The sequence below is a fragment of the Kogia breviceps genome, chromosome 6 (genome assembly GCF_026419965.1).
Source record: "Kogia breviceps isolate mKogBre1 chromosome 6, mKogBre1 haplotype 1, whole genome shotgun sequence".
NCBI classification, from domain to species: Eukaryota; Metazoa; Chordata; class Mammalia; order Artiodactyla; family Physeteridae; genus Kogia; species Kogia breviceps.
In genome coordinates this window covers 59356707-59376445 of record NC_081315.1, presented here as the reverse complement: position 1 = coordinate 59376445, position 19739 = coordinate 59356707, and the positions used below count along the sequence as shown (strand labels likewise).

Here is a 19739-nt window from a genome sequence, read left to right as displayed (position 1 = left end):
CAAAAGAAATTCTATTGTGATCTTTTGGAATGGTGGAAATACGGAAGATCATTTTCTTTTCTGCTTTTCCGCTTTTTGCAAACTTTCCTTAAGGAATACAGATTCCCTTTACAATTTATAAAACACTTTATATTAAAAATCAAATTTTTCTAAAGCTCAAGACCTGGAAATGCATTTCTTCTGATGAACTTGTGGTTTTTTTTTTTAAATGAATGAGCTTTAAAAAATGAATGAGTTAACACATATAAAAGGCTTGCAATCATGCTCAGTGATGTTAGCAACTACTGTTTTGTGATTATTATTATGCATAAATGATATGTAACTCATCATTTTGGGAGGCGATATAGTGTAATGGTTAAAAATATGTCAGGTGTGGTCTTTTGAGGTGGTGATGTATAACTGCCTAGGTTAGAAGCAATGACAGTTCATAACTGTGGTACCTTGAGCAAATTATTTAAACTCTGTATCTCAGTTTTAACTACTACAACATGGGAATGATAATAATAGCTCCTACTTCATAGGGTTGTTGCGCAAATTAAAAGCTCTTAAAATTAATGATTAGCACATAATATATGCCGCCAGTGTGGGGACGGTGATCGGCAGATGGTGGCCGTGAGAATGTTTCCAACAAAGGCGCTAATTCTACAGCACCTCTTTATATCATCAGAACACTCAATGGTTAATAGTGATATTAAATCAAGAAAAATGGGTTAAATAGTCTGACAGTTGGGTATTTCTTAACGTCAAGGCAAAACTATAGACTTGATGCAAGAGTGATTAAGATCAATCTATTTCCAAGACTTCAGAATGCTTGCATAGCAATTAGCTCTAAAGTATGGCAACAGATTTCATCTTTTTAAGTTAAACAATGCAAACTGTAAGTGAGTACTGTTTGAAGCTAGAATTTATCTTTAATGTTTTTTTAGAATGGGAACCAGTACTTTCAATTACTCCAAGCTAACCTCTGATATGCAGTCAGGGTTAAGTTTTTAAAGACTTAAAGCAGAAGGTTCACAACGGAGTGTTTCTCCTCTATCCATCCTCCCACCTCCCTTATTGTAATGGTGGCAAACTGTTTAGTTAACCTTCTTACACAAGGGGACTAAAGCCTGGAATGTGTGAATCAAAATGCCCCAACACTACAATATCTTCTGAATGTAAGATATTGTGCAACTCTACCAAGAAACTCATTTGTAATCTGAAAGCTAGGACAAGACTTTGTGATGAATTGAGAGGTGTGGACATGTGTGCAGTAGCTGCTTTAGTGTGGGTAATACCATCTAGTCTTTCAATTGATACATTTTCCCTTTATTTGGCATTTAGCATTTCTTGCCTAATTTCCTTTTGTCTGCCTTTAAAAATATTGCCCAATTGTCACAGTATGCCACGTTATTGATTTTGTTTTATTTGACACAAAGTACTGCACTGTATCAACTGAATGTTGGCTTCCAGCTTTTTCTCAGATCAAAAAATGAGCTATTTTTCAACTGGAGGCAAACTCCTTTCACGGTTATCTGTCAACTGCTCAGAAACATCCATAGGAGCTACTGGAAGAAGAAAAAACTATAAAATACCATGTACACCAAATTTATTTGCTATTGATTTTCTGTTGTAAATCTGTGTGAAGAGCCTAATGTTTTGAAAATCAGATGAACTTTAAATGAAGAACAAGGTCCCCCTATTTTAAACCTCCCTGGAGAAAATCCTTTGATAATTTGAATCATTATCTAATAAAAATTAAATAAGGTACATCTGGATAATCAGGTTCAAAGACATGTATACGTCTTTAAAAAGCAGACTATACCTATGCATTGAAAAACAATAACAATCCTGATCATCTTACTGAACTTTCCAGATGTTTAGCTTCACGGTTTTGGAACATCTGCAGCTAGAGTTTGGCAGCTTCTTTATGTGTACCCTGAAGGCTCAGTTTCATTATGTAACAATTAGCCTAAATGGCTGGTAATTAGACCTATCTGCACCATCTAAGGGTAAAAGAAATCTCTCAGGGGTGGTCTCCAAAAGTATAAGGAAAATAAAACCGCCTTTGCTTCTTGTTCTCAGTACTTCTGAGGTCTGCCTGACAAAATCTCAGAAGAGACTCCAAGCTCCTGAACAGTGAAGTTAACAGTCTGTGAAGGATCCATTCTGAGGCTGTCTTCCTTACCTGGTTACAAAACAGAGGATGGCACTGAGCTGCGAAGCACTGGGCGACCCCGTTTCTACACACACACTTGGCGCACTGACTCAATGGCCAGTCCTGCCCATCCTGAAACACACGGCCTTCGTAGGAACAGGGTTCTGGAAGGTCAGAGCAATAAGGATTACCGGGGGAATTTTACTTGCTGATCCCAGGGCCGACTGCATGCGTGTGCGGCCAGTGCAGTCACACAGGGCCCTGTGCTCAGGGGCGCAGTGCAAGCAACGGGGCCCCATGCTAGGGGTATTGCTCTGCAGTCTCTGTATGGAGTTCTTAACTTTCTCTCTGAGTTTCGTAAGTGAAGTCTGGTGCGACAGGTATCATGTACTAGGGGTTTGGGGTCTCACTCATGTGTAGCCCTACCTCCCTGCTGCCTCTTTGCCTCTGGGTTCTCAGGACCCTGACCCCAAATCCATGCCCAGTGAAAGCTGCCACCCTCCAACCATAGCAGGGACCTGGGTGTGGGTGCCTGGGGAGTGCATGTACCCTAAGCACCAAGTAGTGGGGGGACCCGGGGGACCTGTGGTGGGGGGGGGGTCTTACCCACCCAGCAAATATCCCCATGCCTTAGGGAGTGTGACATGAATAATAAATTAAAAACAGGACAGGTTGCAAAAACCACTGAAGAAAATAAAAGCTTTTCCCCCCTGCTTTTTGAACAAGGGGCCCTGCATTTTTATTATGCGCCCAGTAAATTATGGAGTTGGTGCGGGCTAATCCTCCAATCTCTCCAGGCAAAATGCTCCCAACAGATCTTTCTCATGGACAGCCAACAAGAAAGCACCCTAAAGTGTAAGAAAGGAGCCCACAAACCCAGACAGCCCACTCTCTACCCCATCCCTAAACTCTGTTGTTGGAGTATTTTTACTTGTAGGGTTATTTGGCCCAAAGCAGCTGCCCGTCCTTTTCTGGTAGATGACATCTGAAATGCATGAGGAATGCATTCTACTTTCATCCTTTCCTAACCATACTTTTTAACCCCCAGAAGGGTTCTCCAGGGTAAACAGTCACCAGGAATGGAATAACTGGGGATCAGAAAGAAATCAGAGGTCTTTTTAAAGGGAAAAGGCAAGGATAGAGTATAGCTTCCAGGTGGTATTTAAAAAGAGTAATTTTAGCTATTATATGCCAGGAGAGAATATAATACAGAAATGACAATAATTCATATTTATTGTGAACTAAACACTACTTAATTATAAAAATGGAAAGGGACATATATCCCTAAAATGTAATAAAAGGGTACGTGGTCCAAGCATGGGTTCTAAGGAGAGGGCCTGGAAGCATGCCCCCGGCTTGCTGAGCCATGCCTTGGTTTGCAGGCAGGCATAATCTCCAGAGCGAAGAGGCCATAAAGACAACTGAAATACCTGCTTCCTACTTGGTGTGTTTTGGAGAAAGATGTTATGTCAGCTGAAAGACCAGCCAGCAGAATTAGTGGGAGTGTTACTACATGATGGAGAAGTGATTTGTTCGTTCTTCTCTCCACCGAGAGGCAAGAGGAACTATTAATACCTTGGCCTTATACAATCACAGCAAAGGGTCTTGTCCTTCCTCCCTTTGCTTCTTAGGAGCTATGAACACAGAGGGATTGCATCTGGCCAAGGCAAAATAATAAATCAGAGAGTCTCAGAATCTCAAGTTTGGAATGGAGGTCAGTCTCTGCAACATCGCTTCTGCCACGTGCAAGGCTACATCTCGGTTCCAATAAGGAATGGGGTTAGGGATCTTTGTACCACACTGAGCAAGAAAGAGAAGAGTTGGGATGTCACCAGGTAAACCTCAAAGGCAAAGGGGGTCTCTCTCTACAAGCTCATACTCACTCCCAGGGCCCACACAGACTGGGCAGCAGCTTCCTTCAGGGATGAATTCCAGCTCCTGGTGTCCACACAACAGGGGTGTGCATGGTCGGGAGGTGCATCGGACTTCCCCATGAGTGCAAGAGCACACACTGCATGGGGAGGAGGCCCACTCTGTCCCATGCTGTGTGTTAGGCAAAAAAGAAAAAGAAAAGAAAATCATTGTCAGAATATAGGCTTTCATTTGACCAAACAGAAACAAGCCTTCTCTTAAACAAACGAAGGATGGAGCTCAGGAGAGATGGAAGAAGGCTCTAGGCTTGCAAGGCTGAGACCAGGGTTTGCAATATTCCAAGTCAGAGATCAGTTTTAAAATTGAGTTGTATTTTCCTTTTTTATCCCTACAATTTTACATTTGAAAATTTCAGAAAAGTACAAAAATAAAATAAAAATGACCCCAATCCCATCATTTAAAAAATTCTATGAAGACCAAAGTAAAATATGCACACATACACGTATATCTACTGAATTCTTTATAATAGTTATATTATTTTCAATATAGCTCCCACTCTGTATTATGCTTTTTTTTTTTTTTTGGCCTTTACTTTTTACCCTGATGAGTTCTCATATTTGTGTTATCTCTCTCTCTCTCTCTCCCTCCCCCCACCCCTCCTTCTCTCTCTCTCCCGTTCCAGTGATCTTATGGTCCCAGGGAACCTGTCATAGCCAGCAGGAGGCACCTGGTCCAAATTGTAGAGCAAACTCATTCCTGTGTCCATCTACACACACAGAATGTCCCTAGCCCACCTTAGGCTGGGATACGACATTCCCAAAGCTGGCACTGTATTGGTGATCTAACAGATCTATGTTTTGAGTTATATGATTTACTAAGCACCAAAAGTATCTAAATGGGTCACTCTTAGATGTGATGCAGAGTGAGGTCAGGGGTAAACCCTGAATGTAAAAAGCTACAAGTATGTTGACTGCTTGGGGAAGTAGCTGTCAAAATACGTTATGTTCTCAATGGCAGAGTGGAATGATGGTGGCCTTTTAAAAAATGTACACACAAAAAATGAGCTTAATCCATAAAGTTCTCCTCTTATAACATTTTCTTAAATATTGTATTCCTTTGCCTCTATTAAATGTAGCATATGATGATATCTGATTCAGCACAAATCATATATAGACTTCTATTAAAAACGTCTCACACACCCAGGGCTCAGTCATCTAAATATAATCTGGGGATTTCAACTGTAAAACTGAGAAGCATAGAAAATAAACATGCTCTTGCTTCTACTCAAGCCAGCATCCAGAATACTTATTCACCTCTCTCAAACACAAAAGGACTCTGTCTTACTTAAACAAGTCACTGCCCCTTTATTCTGCAAATTGCTGCCAGGTTGCAAGCATGCCAAGTCTGATATTTTGGAATTACTAATAACCTGTGCTATTATTGTAACAATAATAGTAATAGGTAGTCACGGTCATCCAATTATTTGGGAACCAATTCCTCACCTTACCATCATGAAAATTACTTTCTTTAGGTGGACTTACTGGGAGTACAAGAGGGCAGAAATGCAAGGAATGCACTGAGTTGGATGAACCGAGGATTTCCTTGGATGCATGCATGTTCTCAGATCCAAGCTCAGCCCTCCCTGACTTGGGGACTATGAGTGTGATGTAATCTTTCTAGATTTCAGCTTCCTGGTTTAGAAAACTTAAATGGTATGATGATATCTTGTGCACTTGGTTATTGTAAAGATTAAACAAGGCAGTTGTTAAAGAGCCAGCAAGGGGAGTGACAGGTAGGAGGTGCTCAATCCTCTCCCTTCTCTCCACTGCATGAGTCCATGGTCTTCCTACTCCTTTTCACACCTATGTGCTGACTGTGATCATGACAACAGACTTGGATGCTAAGGCCAAGTCCTCTCCTATCGATTATTACTTCTTCTACAATAAAATATAAAATTTCAAATTTAGTGTAGCATATAAATGGGCAAGTCCACAACTTGATAATAAACTATTGGCTAATAAAAGATAGCAGGCAATTGACCATTATGCTTTGAAGGCCTAAGCATAAAAGCAAAGGAAGAAGTTGTAAGAGAAAAATTAATAGGTTCTGATGAGTTAACATTTTAAGTCTCTCAAATATTCATTATTAAAAAAATTTAAAAGGCAAATGACAAACTGATTTTTAAAAACTGCAAATTATATTAATTAGAATTATACTCTACTATATAAAATCATTTACAAGCAATAAGAAAAGACTGGAGGCAAGACCAAGATGGTAGAGTAGGAAGATTCTGAGCTCACCTCCTCCCATGGATGCACCAAAATTATAACTACATATAGAACAACTCTCTCTAAGAACAACCTGCAGACTAGCAGAATAGCTCTTCTACAGTTAAGGATATAAAGAAAAAAAACCCATTGAGATGGGTAGGAGGTGACCCATACCCCTGGCAGGAAACTCAAAAGCCAAATGAATATCACAAACTTGGAGGACCTCCCTAAGAAGTAAGGAGTTCCAGCCCCACATTGGGCACCACAGCCCTGAGACCTGCATCAGGAAGATGAGACCCCATAACTGGATTTGAAAACCTGTGGGACTTAACTGGGGAAAGCCAGAGAGCTATAGGAAATGAAGACTCCCCTCTTAAAGGGCTTATGCACAAACTCACTCTCTCTGAGTCCCAGCACAGAGGCAGTGGTTTGAAAAGAACCTGGCCCTCTAGCCGGGCTGCCAAGGTGGCCCCAGCAAACCTTCCAGCCTGTGCCCACTCCACCTCTAGCCATGCCACCAAGGTAGCAACCCCAATCCAGCTCAGGAAAGCTTTGGCCAGTGTCCACTTAAGTTCCAGGCATCTTGCCAGGGAGGCCCCAGCCGTGCCTGACATGCCCTAAAACCCACCCCTGCCATCCTGCTCCAGCCCCAACTTCCAAGGCCACCTGGCACAGAAAATCTACATAGGAACAATTCTACACAAGGCCACACCTTTAAGACCAGGAGAGATAACTTTTCCACCTAATTCACAGAAGCAAACCCAGAAAATCAAACAAATGAGAAAAGAGAAGAATTTGTTCCAAAAGAAAGAATGAGATAAAACCCCAGGAAAAACAACTCCAATTAAATAAAGATAAGTGATTTACCTAATAAAGAATTCAAAGCAATGGTTATAAAGATGCTTATAGAAATTAGGAGAAGAATGGTAGAACACAGTGAAAACTTCAACAAAGAGATAGAAAATGTAAAAAGAAACAATCAGAACTGAAGAATACAATAATTAAAAGGAAAAATATGCTGGAGGGAATCAAGAGCAGATTAGATGTTACAGAAGAATATATAAGCAACATGGAAGACAGACTAATGGAAATCACCCAATCATTACAGCACAAAGGAAAAAAAAAGAATTTGTAAAAATGAGGATAGTTTAAGGAACCTCTGAGACAACATCAAGCATACTAACATTTGCATTATTAGGATCTCAGAAGGAGGAGAGAGAAAGAAAGGGGCAGAAAACTTATTTGAAGAAATAATGGCTATAAACTTCCCTAACATGGGGAAGGAAATAGTCCCAAAGAAGATGAACCCAAAGAGATCCACTCCAAGACACATCATGATTAATAAGGCCAAGGACAGAGAGAGAATTTCAAAGGCAGCAAGAGGAATACTATGCATAATATTCACGGGAAATCCCATACGGCTATCAACTGATTTTTCAGCAGAAATTTTGCAGGCCATAAGGGAGTAGAATGATATATTTAAAGTGCTGAAAGGAAAAAAAATCTTATAGACAAGAATACTCTGCCCAGCAAGGCTATCATTCGGAATTGAAGGCAAGATAAAGAGCTTCCCAGACAAGCAAAAACTAAGATTTCATCACCACTAAACTGACCTTACAAGAAGTGTTAAAGGGTCTTCTTTAAGCAGAGAAGAATAGGTCATAACTAGAAATATGAAAATATATGAACAAAAAAACTCACTGGTAAAGGCAAATATATAGTAAAGGTAATGGATCAACTAGTGAAAAAGCAAGTAAAATTTGAAAAGCAAAAATTGTAAAATTAACTAAAACTACAATTAGTAGTTAAGGAATATACAAAGTAAAAAGATGTAAAACATGACATTAAAAGCATAAAACATGTGGGGGGGGATTAAAATGTAGTGCTTTTAGAATGTGTTCAAACTTAAGTAACTATCAGCTTAAAACTAACAGCCATATATATATATATATATATATATATATATATATATATATATCAATATTATGAACCTTAATGTAACCACAAACCAAAAATCTACAATAGATACACAAAAAATAAAAAGAAAATCATCAAACTACAAGAGAAGAGACTAAAAGAAGAAGAAAGGAACAAAGAAGTACCCAAAATAACCAGAAAACAATTAACTAAATAGCAACAAGTACATACCTACCAATAATCACTTTACATGTAAATGGAATAAATGCTTCAATCAAAGGACATAGAGTGAATAGATTTTTTAAAAAAAGACCCATTTATATGCTGCATTCAAGAGACTCACTTCAGAGCTAAAAACACACATAGCCTGAAAGGGAAAGGACAGAAAAAGATATTCCATGCAAATGGAAATGAAAAGAAAGCTGGAGTAGCACTACTCTGATCAGACAAAACAGACTTTAAAACAAAGACTATAATAAAAAAATAAATGTGGTCATTACATAATAATAAAGAAAACAATCCAATTTATAATTGCATCAAAAAGAATAAAATATGTAGGAATAAATTTAACTAAGAAAGTGAATATCGTGTACTCTAAAAACTAAAAGACATCAATGAAAAAAAAAATGAAAAAGAAATGGAAAGGCATGTTGTGCTCATGCTATGGAAGAATTAATATTGTTAGAATGTTCATATTACCCAAAGTAATCTACAGATTCAATTCAATCTCTATCCAAATACTCATGGTATTTCTCACAGAACTGTAACAAATAGTTCTAAAATTTGTATGGAGCCACAAAAGACTCCAAATAGCTGAAGCCATCTTGAGTAAGAACAAAGCTGGCAGTATCACACTCCCTGATTTCAAACTATACTACAAAGCTATAGCAATCAAAACATTATGGGGCTGGCATAAAAACAGACACATAGGTCAATGGAACAGAATAGAGAGCCCAGAAATAAGGTCACCACTGTGGTCAATTAATCTACAACAAAGAAGGCAAGAATATACAATAGAGAAAGGATGACCTCTTCAATAAGTGATGCTGGAAAAACTGGACAGCTACATGTAAAAGAATAAAACTATATCATTTTCTTATACCATATACAAAAATAAACTCAAAATGGATTAGAGACTTAAATATAAGACCTGAAATCATAAAACTCCTAGAAGAAAACATAGGTTGTATGCTCTTTGACACGGGTCTTAGCAATATTTTTTTGTTCTGTCTCCTCAGGCAAGGGAAATAAAAGCAAAAACAAACAAATGGGGCTACATCAAACTAAAAAGCTTTTGCACAGTGAAGGAAACCTCCACAAAATGAAAAGGCAGCCCACTGAATGGGAGAAAATATTTGCAAATGATACAGCTGTAAGGGGTTAATATCCAAAATATAAAAATAACACATACAAATCAATTTTAAAAAGTCCAATTAAAAAATGGGCAGAGGACCTGAATATTCATTTTTCCAAAGATGACATAAAGATGGCCAACAGGACCACAAAAAGATGTTTAACATCACTAGTCACCACTAGTTATCAGGGAAATACAAATCAAAACCACAGTGAGATATCACCTCATACCTATCAGAATGGCTATTATCAAAAAGACAAGAAATAACAAGTGTTAGCAAGGATGTAAAGAAAAGGGAATCCACATGTAATGTTGGTGGGAATGTAAATTGATATAGTCACTTGGAAAACAGTATGGAGATTTAATTTTTGAGGAAAGGTTAAAAATAGAACTACCATATGATCCAGTAATTCCACTTCTGGGTATTTATCTGAAGAAAACAAAAACACTAATTCAAATAGATATATGCATCCCAATGTTCACTGGAACATTATTTGTAATAGCCAAGATATGGAAGCAACCTAGTGTCCATCAAGAGATGAATGGATAAAGAAGATGTCACACACATAGACACACACACACACACACACACACACACACACACACACGAATATTACTTAGCCATAACAAATGAAATTTTGCCATTTGCAAAAACATCGATGGACCTAGAGTATATTATGCTTAGTGAAATAAGTCTGACAGAGAAAGACAAATATTGTATGACTTCACTTATATATGGAACCTAGAAAACAAAACAAACAAATAAACAAAACCAAACAAAAACAGGCTCAGATACAGAGAACAAGCAGGTGGTTATCAGAGCAGAGCGGATATGTGGGGGTGAAATAGGTGAAGGGGACTAAGAGGTACAAACTTCCAGTTATAAAATAAATAACTCATGGGGATGTAATGTACAGCATGGAGACTGTCAGTAATATTGTAATAACTTTGTATGATAACAGACGGTAGCTAGACTCATAGCAGTGATCATATCATGATTTATAAAAATATCGAATCACTATGCTGTGCACCTGAAACTAATATTATATTGTAAGTCAACTATACCTCAATTTAAAGAAAAAGAAAAAAAATCCAAATGGAAAAAAATAGCAACCAGCTTATGGAATATTCAACTTTATTAACTGCAAAGAAATATTATTTATAATAAAATTAGATAATATCTTTTAATATCAGATATGGAAAGTGTTTAAAATTCCTAGTAGCTATTGTTAGTGAAGCTGCAATGGAGTGGAATTCTACACAGAGCCTTCTCTCATGATAGCACCTGGAACAACTCAGCCAGGCGGGGTCTACCCTAGGTAATCAGACCTGAAAAGAAGCTATACTATCCATGATAGTCCCACTGGGTTTATCATTAGACACAGACAACTTAAAATTGAATTTTAATGACCACAGATGTCACAGATTCAATACTCAAAGTCTTTAGATGCTTTGACCTACTAATTTCACTTTTAAGAAGTTATCTGGAGAAAATGATCAATGACACACAAAAAAGCTTAAATACAAGGAATTCCATCTCATTGTTCTTCATAGTGAAATTGGAAATATTTTAGTGAATATTGGAAGCTACCCAAATGCCTAATAATAGGAAATCATGCTCTCCAAGAGTCTGCTGGGTAACTATTTATAACATAATGTTATATAAAAAAGCAAGCTATAAACTGTATACATTGTATAATTACAATTATGTAAAAACATGTTTCTCTATCTATCTATCTATCCACCCATCCATATTCACTGCCAGCCCCCGCCCACAACAACAACAAAAAAACCTGAAGAAGCAATAGTGGTTTTCATAGCTTGGAGATTACTAGTGGATTTTTTTCTGCTTTCATACTTTTCTATTTTCCAAATTTTCACCAATAAACAAATATTCACTTTAGTCATCAGAGAGCAAAGTAATGAATCATTTACATATCTTAAACAAAGTAAAATTTGAAAGCTGCTTATAAAACAACTTGAAGTGAATGTCTTTATTCTATTAAAAGTTAGGAGATTGCTTCTAAATATCTAGACATTTCACTGAAACAAGAGCTTGTTTTTGTCACTATTGAGAAACACTACCTGTCATTTCTTAAACATTTGCAATCATACCACCTCCCAGACGAGACCACAAAAATTAATTATAATAACTTGTCAATCACCAAGGTTTTCTCAACTGTAAAATGAGAGGGCTGTATTAACTAATCTCTTCAGTACCTTCAAGCTCTCTAATGATGTGAATCTATTATCTGACTCAAGAGACATAAAATTAAGCAAGGGATTCTCCCTTCACAATAAGCTTGAGAATTATGGGAATAACAAAGAACATTCGTCAGGGAGACTCCACTCTTGATGTCAAAGCCACAGAAGCCCAGACAGTGATCCAAAGTGCACAGAATGATGGAAAGGAAGTATTCTCACCTCTCTCTTTGAGAAAAGTCACATGAGTCTCCTCCATTTTCATCTCCTACTCTTATCCCTAAATCAGTGACACCTCTCTCAGCAGAGGGGGACCAGAGATCAAGGGGTTTGGTACATGCTGATAGATAGGCAGATAGATAGATAGACAGATAGATGACAGGTAGATATTTTTTAATTTCACAGTGTTTTCTATACTCATTTACAAAAGCTCTATTTTTTACGAGCACTGTAGCAAGCAAAGAAAGCTCTGTAAAATCAAGAAATAATACATACACAAAACAATACTCCCACAAGACCTGTGTTGTAGCTGTGCCATCTTAATACCATTAATACCTATTGAAAATATGTGATTTTGACACTGGCCAAAAGCACATTCTGCAGACAATATCTTATATATATTCTTCTGCATAGCCAAATAACAAGTCGGCTTGGCTGTTGACGTAAGTCCAAAGGAAAGATAAGGTCATAAAGTACTTGCCTGGCTTACTGACAGAGCCAAAAAATAATTTTTCTTCCTATAATTTGTTCCTGTTATGATGTTATAGATCCAGAATACTAAATACCTGGGGATGTTCCATGCATATTGTAATTACATCCTCTACTTTGAAGAGAACAAGGCTACAGAATTCAGTATTCATTTCTTGCCTCACACACATAAATTAGTTCTCCTTTCAGCCTCACAGACAGGCAAAGCAAGCAGACCTCTCCCTCCACACTCCTGTATTCAATCAGATGCGGGCGCTAGGGAATTACCACCTGCCACTTTCCTTTTCAGTGAATCTCCAAGCACCATCTTCACCAGACATTATCTGGTGCTGAGATTAAATTAGTAAAGAGGAAAAGAAAGGGGTTAAAGGTCCTTTCTCCTCCCTTTCACCGGCTAATTTGTGGGGAAAAGAACAGGGAAAACGCATTCTAACACTCTTTAGGAAAACATATTTCAGGCTTGTCTCCCTAACTGGTTGGCAAGGCTGGGCAGAGATCCAAAAGCTAATTTGAAAGGATAGCTTTGGGAGGTCATGGATGAAATAGTCACCCAAATGCTGGCTGTAATAAGCCCACGCAAAACTTAAATAACCTGGTCAGCCAAAAGGCTCAAGTGTTTTCCTCACTCCAGAGAAGATATGGGGACTTGTCTTGACTTGCTGGAATGTCAGCTGTACAAAGTGCTGCCCACAATGCCAGCAAAAGAGGTCACCTCATGAGGCGAGGCTGTTTCATTAAAGGTGGCCTCTTCATGCCGCCTTGAGCTCAACCCACCTTTGACTTTCCTTCTCTTCAACTTTAGTCTCTGGGGATGGCATCACTTTAACAGATGCCCCTCCCACCACACTTGCTCTATCCTAAAGCCTCTTCTAAATCACTCTTTTAGGGGAAAGCTTCCACTTCACCATTCCAAAGCTCTTAAAGCACCAGGCTATTTTATAACTACTGGGAGAGAGTCTCCATAACTCGTCCTATGGGATGCAAGCCAGAGGCTAAAAGAGAGAGGATTCCCGCTGTTCAGCGGGAGAGGAAGGTGCTCTGGAGACTGCTTCCCAAGCAAGCCAAGGGGGCAAAACAGAAAAGGCTCCAAGATTCAGGAAAAAAACCTAGTGATGCAAGTGACAAGGGGAGATTCAGACCCAACCCAGACAAGCATTTAACCCACTCAAGGAAATGAATAATATTAAGAAAAAGAATATAAAAAGGTGAAGAAAGAGAGGAAAGAAGAACAGGAAGACAAGAAACATGATAGTTTTCACTTTATTAAGACTAAAATTTGAGGATTTTCTCTCAACTTACAAAAAAATCATTCTTCTGTTTCTATTTGAAGAAGTAGACCACTAGAGATTTTTTTCCCTTCAAACTACAATTCCTGAAATTCAGCCTTTTCCTCAGTTACATCAAGTACCAGAAATATAATTATAACACTTTCAGGGGAGTACATTCTGAAAGTTGCATATGGGAAAACAAGGCATGGACATGATCTTACCCAGTTTAGAACTTCCCGTGTACTGTGTCAGAGCCGAAGGGGTGAATTGAGAGGGAGGCAGGGAGAAGGACTTTCTAAACTCTTCCAGAAAAAGTAGGAGACCAAGCGGATTTCTAATTAACCCATCAGCAGTTCAGGTCCCTGAACTGCCCGCCCCTCAGGTTAGTTGGTCCAAGACCAACATGCCCTTGGGACAAGGACATGGATAAGCTGGAGAAGGGATTTACTCATTGTTTGAGTCCCGATGTTTATTGAGCACCTACTCTGGGAAAAGTTCACCAGGTTAGGTGGGAGGCAAGAAGGCTCACTGTGAAGGTAGACAAACTATTGTCAATGTTCTCAGAAATCTTAATTCAAGATAAGAAGATTGCATGTGTGCATGAACATAACACAGGCAAGCAAATGACAAGTATCATTAGAGTGGCCATGCAAAGAGTCATTGAATTCTGATGTCTCATGTCCCTGGAACCACCTCTTATTTGAGATGTCTGTTGTTCCCCCAGATCCTGGCCTTATTTTGGATCCTAGGGCTCTTTCACTTGAAAGATTCAGCTTGAGGTTTTTGACCTTGAACCACACACCTGTTCCAACCATTATGAACTGGCATTAATTCCGTCACCAATCTTCCCTTCAGCACTTTACATTTCACAAGGGATCCTCTTGTGTGGCGTGTGAAGTTTCCACCACCCAACATAATGCAGACTGAATCAAGCAGCACAAGGTGATAGATGGTATGAAGGCACAGATCCTGTTTGGGAATCATTCAGCAATACATTGTGCAGAAGTAAAAGAGTGGCTTCCTCAGGTAATGTGGAGACAGTGGCTTAAGTGAGGTGATCCTGTCCCACGGGGAAAGTGCACTGTACTCACTGAGTTTTAGGCACACACACTGAATAGCAGCCTAGAGTAGGTATATCAAATCCGGCTAACCTATGCTCTCTCCTGAATGAGTAGAGACACTAGCTTGGGGAAAGTTTTGTATCGGGTGGAAGATGAAGATTAAAGCAAAGAGCCTCTTTCTAACACATTCAACTTCACCTGCTGCCTCGAGGGAGCATGTAGGCATGAGTGGAGATGAATTTTAGCCATCCCATTTTCATACTTTCTACTATAAACCTTGCAATAGTCCTTTTAAATCAGTACTTAATATCTCTAAATTAATCCTACAGGATCTGGAATGAGAAAGTATAATAAAAGAACTTCAGAATTGATTTCTAGTCCTGTGGTTCTAAATGGGGGGAGGTGAGCATTTTCATTTTGCCCCTAGGGGAAATGTGGCCATGCCTACAGACATTTCTGGTTGTCAGGACTTCAGAGGATACTAACTCGTGGGTAGAGGCTAGAGAAGCTGCTAACCATTCTATAATGCAGAGGATGGTCGCCACGACAAAGCCTGAAGTGTTAATAGTGCGGAAGTTTAGAAACTCCACCCCTGAATGAGGAGCAAAACACCAGGGCTCTAGGCCAGGTTACACCACTTATTGGTAATATATGGGGCAAGTAACTTATAGCCTTTGCAATTCCACTGTTCCATCTTTAACACAGGAGTAATAACATCTGCTCTACTCACCTACTCAGGGTTGTTTATAAAATCAAGTGAAAACATGTATGTGGTACACAAAGGCAAGGCGGCCCTTTTATTATTCAGCATTACAACTTCTTCATCATCAACATTCTCAGACTACTCTTTATACAGACACAAATTCAACTGACAAATATTTACGTGGGCCTACGGAATAAATAGGACAGTTTTAATCTTATTCAAGAAACCTAAATGCCCACGGAAAGTCAAATAAGCTTGAGGTCCTCCACAGTCCAAACAGAGGGGAAAAAGATCCTCTCTCTTGTCAGCACAAGTTTAGCACTCAGCTTTACCTTGTCAATGATCTACAGACACTGAATCAACCATGGGTCAGAAAATACTTACCGTGTGCATTTTCTTTTCATGATGGCAAGACCCAGGAGTCCTCAGCACACACTCAGGGCAGCATTGGTTGGCGGGTATTTGAAGCACTTCCCCCTGAGCATTTAAAAACAGCTCAGTGTAAAATAGCAGCAACGAACAGTCACATCAGATTCACTAACTCTCATGAGTTTCCATGGGTGACAACAATAAACAGGATAAACAATACACTAACAAAAAGGATTCTCTCTGTCAAGATGAGCTTCTCTCAAAGATAAAATGAACCCCCTTGTGAAAGTAATTTCTTTGAAAACTGTCTACATCTTTTCACATGTAATGAAGTGAAGAATTTTATTCACTAGAAATGCTCCAAGTGTCACACCAGAAAAGCAGTAGGGGTGAGATAAGAGCTCTATTTCCCTAAAACCGAGAAGAGAAGACTGGGGCAGGCAGGGCCACAGAGCTGGCAGGTCTTCTAACATCCTATAGATGCCTGATGGAGCCAGTACGGGGGTAGCTAAAGTTCTAATGTTCAGTTTTACCTGGGACACAGAGTAGCAGAGCACAAGGGGCAGGTGACTGAAGGACAGAGCTGGGAGAGGAAACAGCATGGCTGTGGAGGTATCACATGTATTGTGGGGAGCTGGATAGAATTCCGGGGCTCCAATAAAGATCTACATTGTTTATCAGGGTTTCTATAATTGCAGTTGTGTTTCCTATCAATATGTGACACTATCAAGGGAATGGGCCTCCACGTGATACCTTAGGATTTATTGGGAAGTTGTCACATGTTAACTAACCATCTATTTGCCACTGTGAAGGATCTGTTTATCCAAGATTATTAAAACTATGGCACATACATGTGTCTTGGGGGCCCAATCCTTCTATTAGACCCTCTGACTCAACCTGCTCTTCCACTTAGCATTTCCTCAAGTCCAGAGATGTGGCAGAACAGGTAATTAGTGATTTTGATCAAAAATGGTAGGCGATCCTGAATTAACCAGGAAATCATGACTTGTCCACAGAATAAAAGCCTACAAAGAATTCAGCTGGTAGATTCAAAAAAATTATGTATGTCATAATGTTTCTTTGTAATTTGGGGCTGCTTCCATTAAAAAGAATTGTACCTACAAGAGAATGTTAATTGTACATAACTACTTCCTCAAGAGTGGGTGGGAAATGTGACTACTATTTCACAACTGTTAATCCACTAAACAGATAAATACATCAGTAACAGTGATCACCAAATTCTTATTTGCTTAATAAAGGATAAAACCTATATGATATGGGTTTTATAAAATTGTACATATGGCACAACATTAATGACTATTCACAAAAGTGCTCTCTGAACCCCAAGTAGAACCTACACTTGTCTAACCTCCACTAAGACAGTAAATATAGAAAATACATTAACCTAATTTCCACTAAGCATCCAGATAGAAAATGAGATAATCCAAGTGTTGTTTGTATTCTAATATGGAAGCAGGGAGTGAGGGAGAAAGGCAGGCAAAGTTGAGGACTTCAAGAGATATTTTGTGCCCCCAAATTAGTTGTCTTTGATTTATATAAAAACTGGTCTTCAGATTTGGCCCTCAAAACTCATTTTGTAGATATGATATTCTTTATTTGTGAGTGGATGTTCCCTATCTTGCATCTACCTATTGTACTTCTGTTGGAACATGAAAGAGGTGATTTGGGGCTAAAGGAGGAGCAAAGAATTCTGCATGTGGCACTTGGAGAAAGACAGACAGGGAGTTCTTGCTACCGAACCATGTAACCTTGCATAGCCTTGTGAGCTGTGGGCTGCAGGGAACACATAAGCCTATTGTCCTGCAGGCTTTGCACTGGGAGCGTTAGGAAGTGGCCACTTGGGCAAGAGACATCAATCAAGATTGCTTGCCTAGGATCTAGAGGAACCAACTAACAATAACAATAACGATGATGATCATGTGATAATTACAGCTAAAACTGAGTACTTAGAATAGCCAGGTACTCTTCTAAGCATATATGTGTGTGTGCGTGTGTATACATATACATAGATATATGTTGTGTATATATATATAATTTCTCACAACAGCTTGATTAGGTAAACACTATTCTTATCTGCATTAAAGCTTGCAGCTGAAACCCCACAATGTAATACAGTGCCCCTTTGCATAGCATTGTCCTCTTTGTATATATGTTATTCAGAGATCCTGAAGAATGGTTCTGACAGGACCGAGTTAGATAGTCAATGTTCTAAATGCCTCTGTTCTCTTTCTCTCAATCTTTCTCTGTCTCTCTCTCTCTCTCTCTCTGACCTTATTTATTTAACTCTATAGCTAGCTATTCTATATGGATATAGGATATGAATACAGAATCTATTATATACAGTTAATAGGATGAATAGATAGATGATAGATAGATACAAATATCTAGCAGAACTACCATTGACACTTGGTTATTTCCAGTCAATCCATGAGCAAAACATACATTGTAAAAGGGCTTTTAAAAATTGTTTTAAAAATGATAGGAACCCAAGTTACTATTAGTAACAGTAATAATTTAGTTTAGGGTACAATGGTGATTCATTAACTTGTGCCATGAGCTAATATAAGTGTACCCAGCAGATGCAAATAACAACACATGTTCCTGAGATACACAAGGAAAGACGTGGTGGAGTAGAAATTACACTGGCTCATGAGCCAGAGACTAAGGTTCTTGTTATGGCTGTGCCACTGTCTAGCTCTGTATCTTTGAACAAGTGACTAAACAACTAAAAGTCTGTTTCTTTGTCTATAAAATGAGAAAGCCTGACTAAATCCATTTTAAAGGCCTCTTCCAGTTCTATAATTCTGTCGCTCTGTCTCCCCCATCCCCCATATCTTCAACTTCTCTCTCTCTTCTAGGTCATCCCCCTTTCCCTCTCAAGGTGATCATGTCTCTTTCATAGTAATATCAAAAGCCAAAACAAAACCAACTCCTTTCCCTTGTTTGGTCATTCTAAAAATATTGACTAAGCACCTTCAGCAGACAAATAAACACGCATTTGCAGTCTGGTCAAGGGCTGTAAAAAGGGCAAGCACAAAGAACACACCACCCAAGAGGCTCGATGGTTGGGGATAGGAGGTTCAAAGAAACTTCACGGATGTGGTGGTGTCTGCCTAACATCCTATTTCTTTCTTCCATTCTCAGTGAAGCTCCCTGAAGGAGTAGCCTATACTTGGCCTTCCTTTGCCCACTTCCCATTCACTCCTCGAGCCTCTGCATACAGTCCCACCACCTCAGCGACACTGACTTCAGTGTGGCCACCAGTGGCCTACATGTTGCCAAATTCTATGGATCATATTAAATTCTTCTCCCACTTACTTCCTTACCTGAGCTCAACACTATTGATACAAACTCCTACTGGAAACTCCCTCCTCTCCTGGTTACCACAACACTGCTCTCTTCTCTGATCATGTCTTACCCCTTATCTCTCTGACCATGTCTTCTTAATCTTCCTAAGTTCCCAGTTTTTATGTTCATCTCCCCTTAAATGACGGTGCTTCCCAAATTCCACCCTTGGTCTTGTGTTCTTTTTTCACACAATCTCTTTGGATGAGCTCATTAATTCAAAAGGTTTACACTACTGTCTCCCTGCTAATGATACCCATATTGTATATCCAACTCTGTCTTCTCCTCTGAGCTTTAGACTCAGACACCCAGCTGCCTTTTGGACATATCCACCTAGCTCTTCCACCAACACTTCAAACTCAATGTGCCCCACAATGAAATCATTGTTCTCCTCCCAGATAAGATGCTTTTCCTCATTCTCCTATATTCTGAATACCAGTGCGTGGCTGAGCTAGCCAATTAGTCACCAAGCCATAAATATGTGAGTCACCTTTCCTTTTCCTTTCTCTCAC

At 39.1% G+C, this 19739-nt stretch overlaps 1 protein-coding gene across 2 annotated transcripts in view; it reads right to left on the bottom strand.

Annotated features, from left to right (window-relative positions):
* FRAS1 (Fraser extracellular matrix complex subunit 1) overlaps positions 1–19739 on the bottom strand; it is a 450824-nt gene that overhangs the window by 256105 nt on the left and 174980 nt on the right. For both annotated transcript variants that reach the window (XM_059065863.2, XM_067035878.1), the window contains exons 4-6: positions 15877–15969; positions 4021–4180; positions 2168–2301 (exon numbers count right to left, since the gene is read on the bottom strand). In XM_059065863.2, the coding sequence (XP_058921846.1) occupies positions 2168–2301; positions 4021–4180; positions 15877–15969 (387 nt within the window). The remainder of the gene's footprint in view (positions 1–2167; positions 2302–4020; positions 4181–15876; positions 15970–19739) is intronic.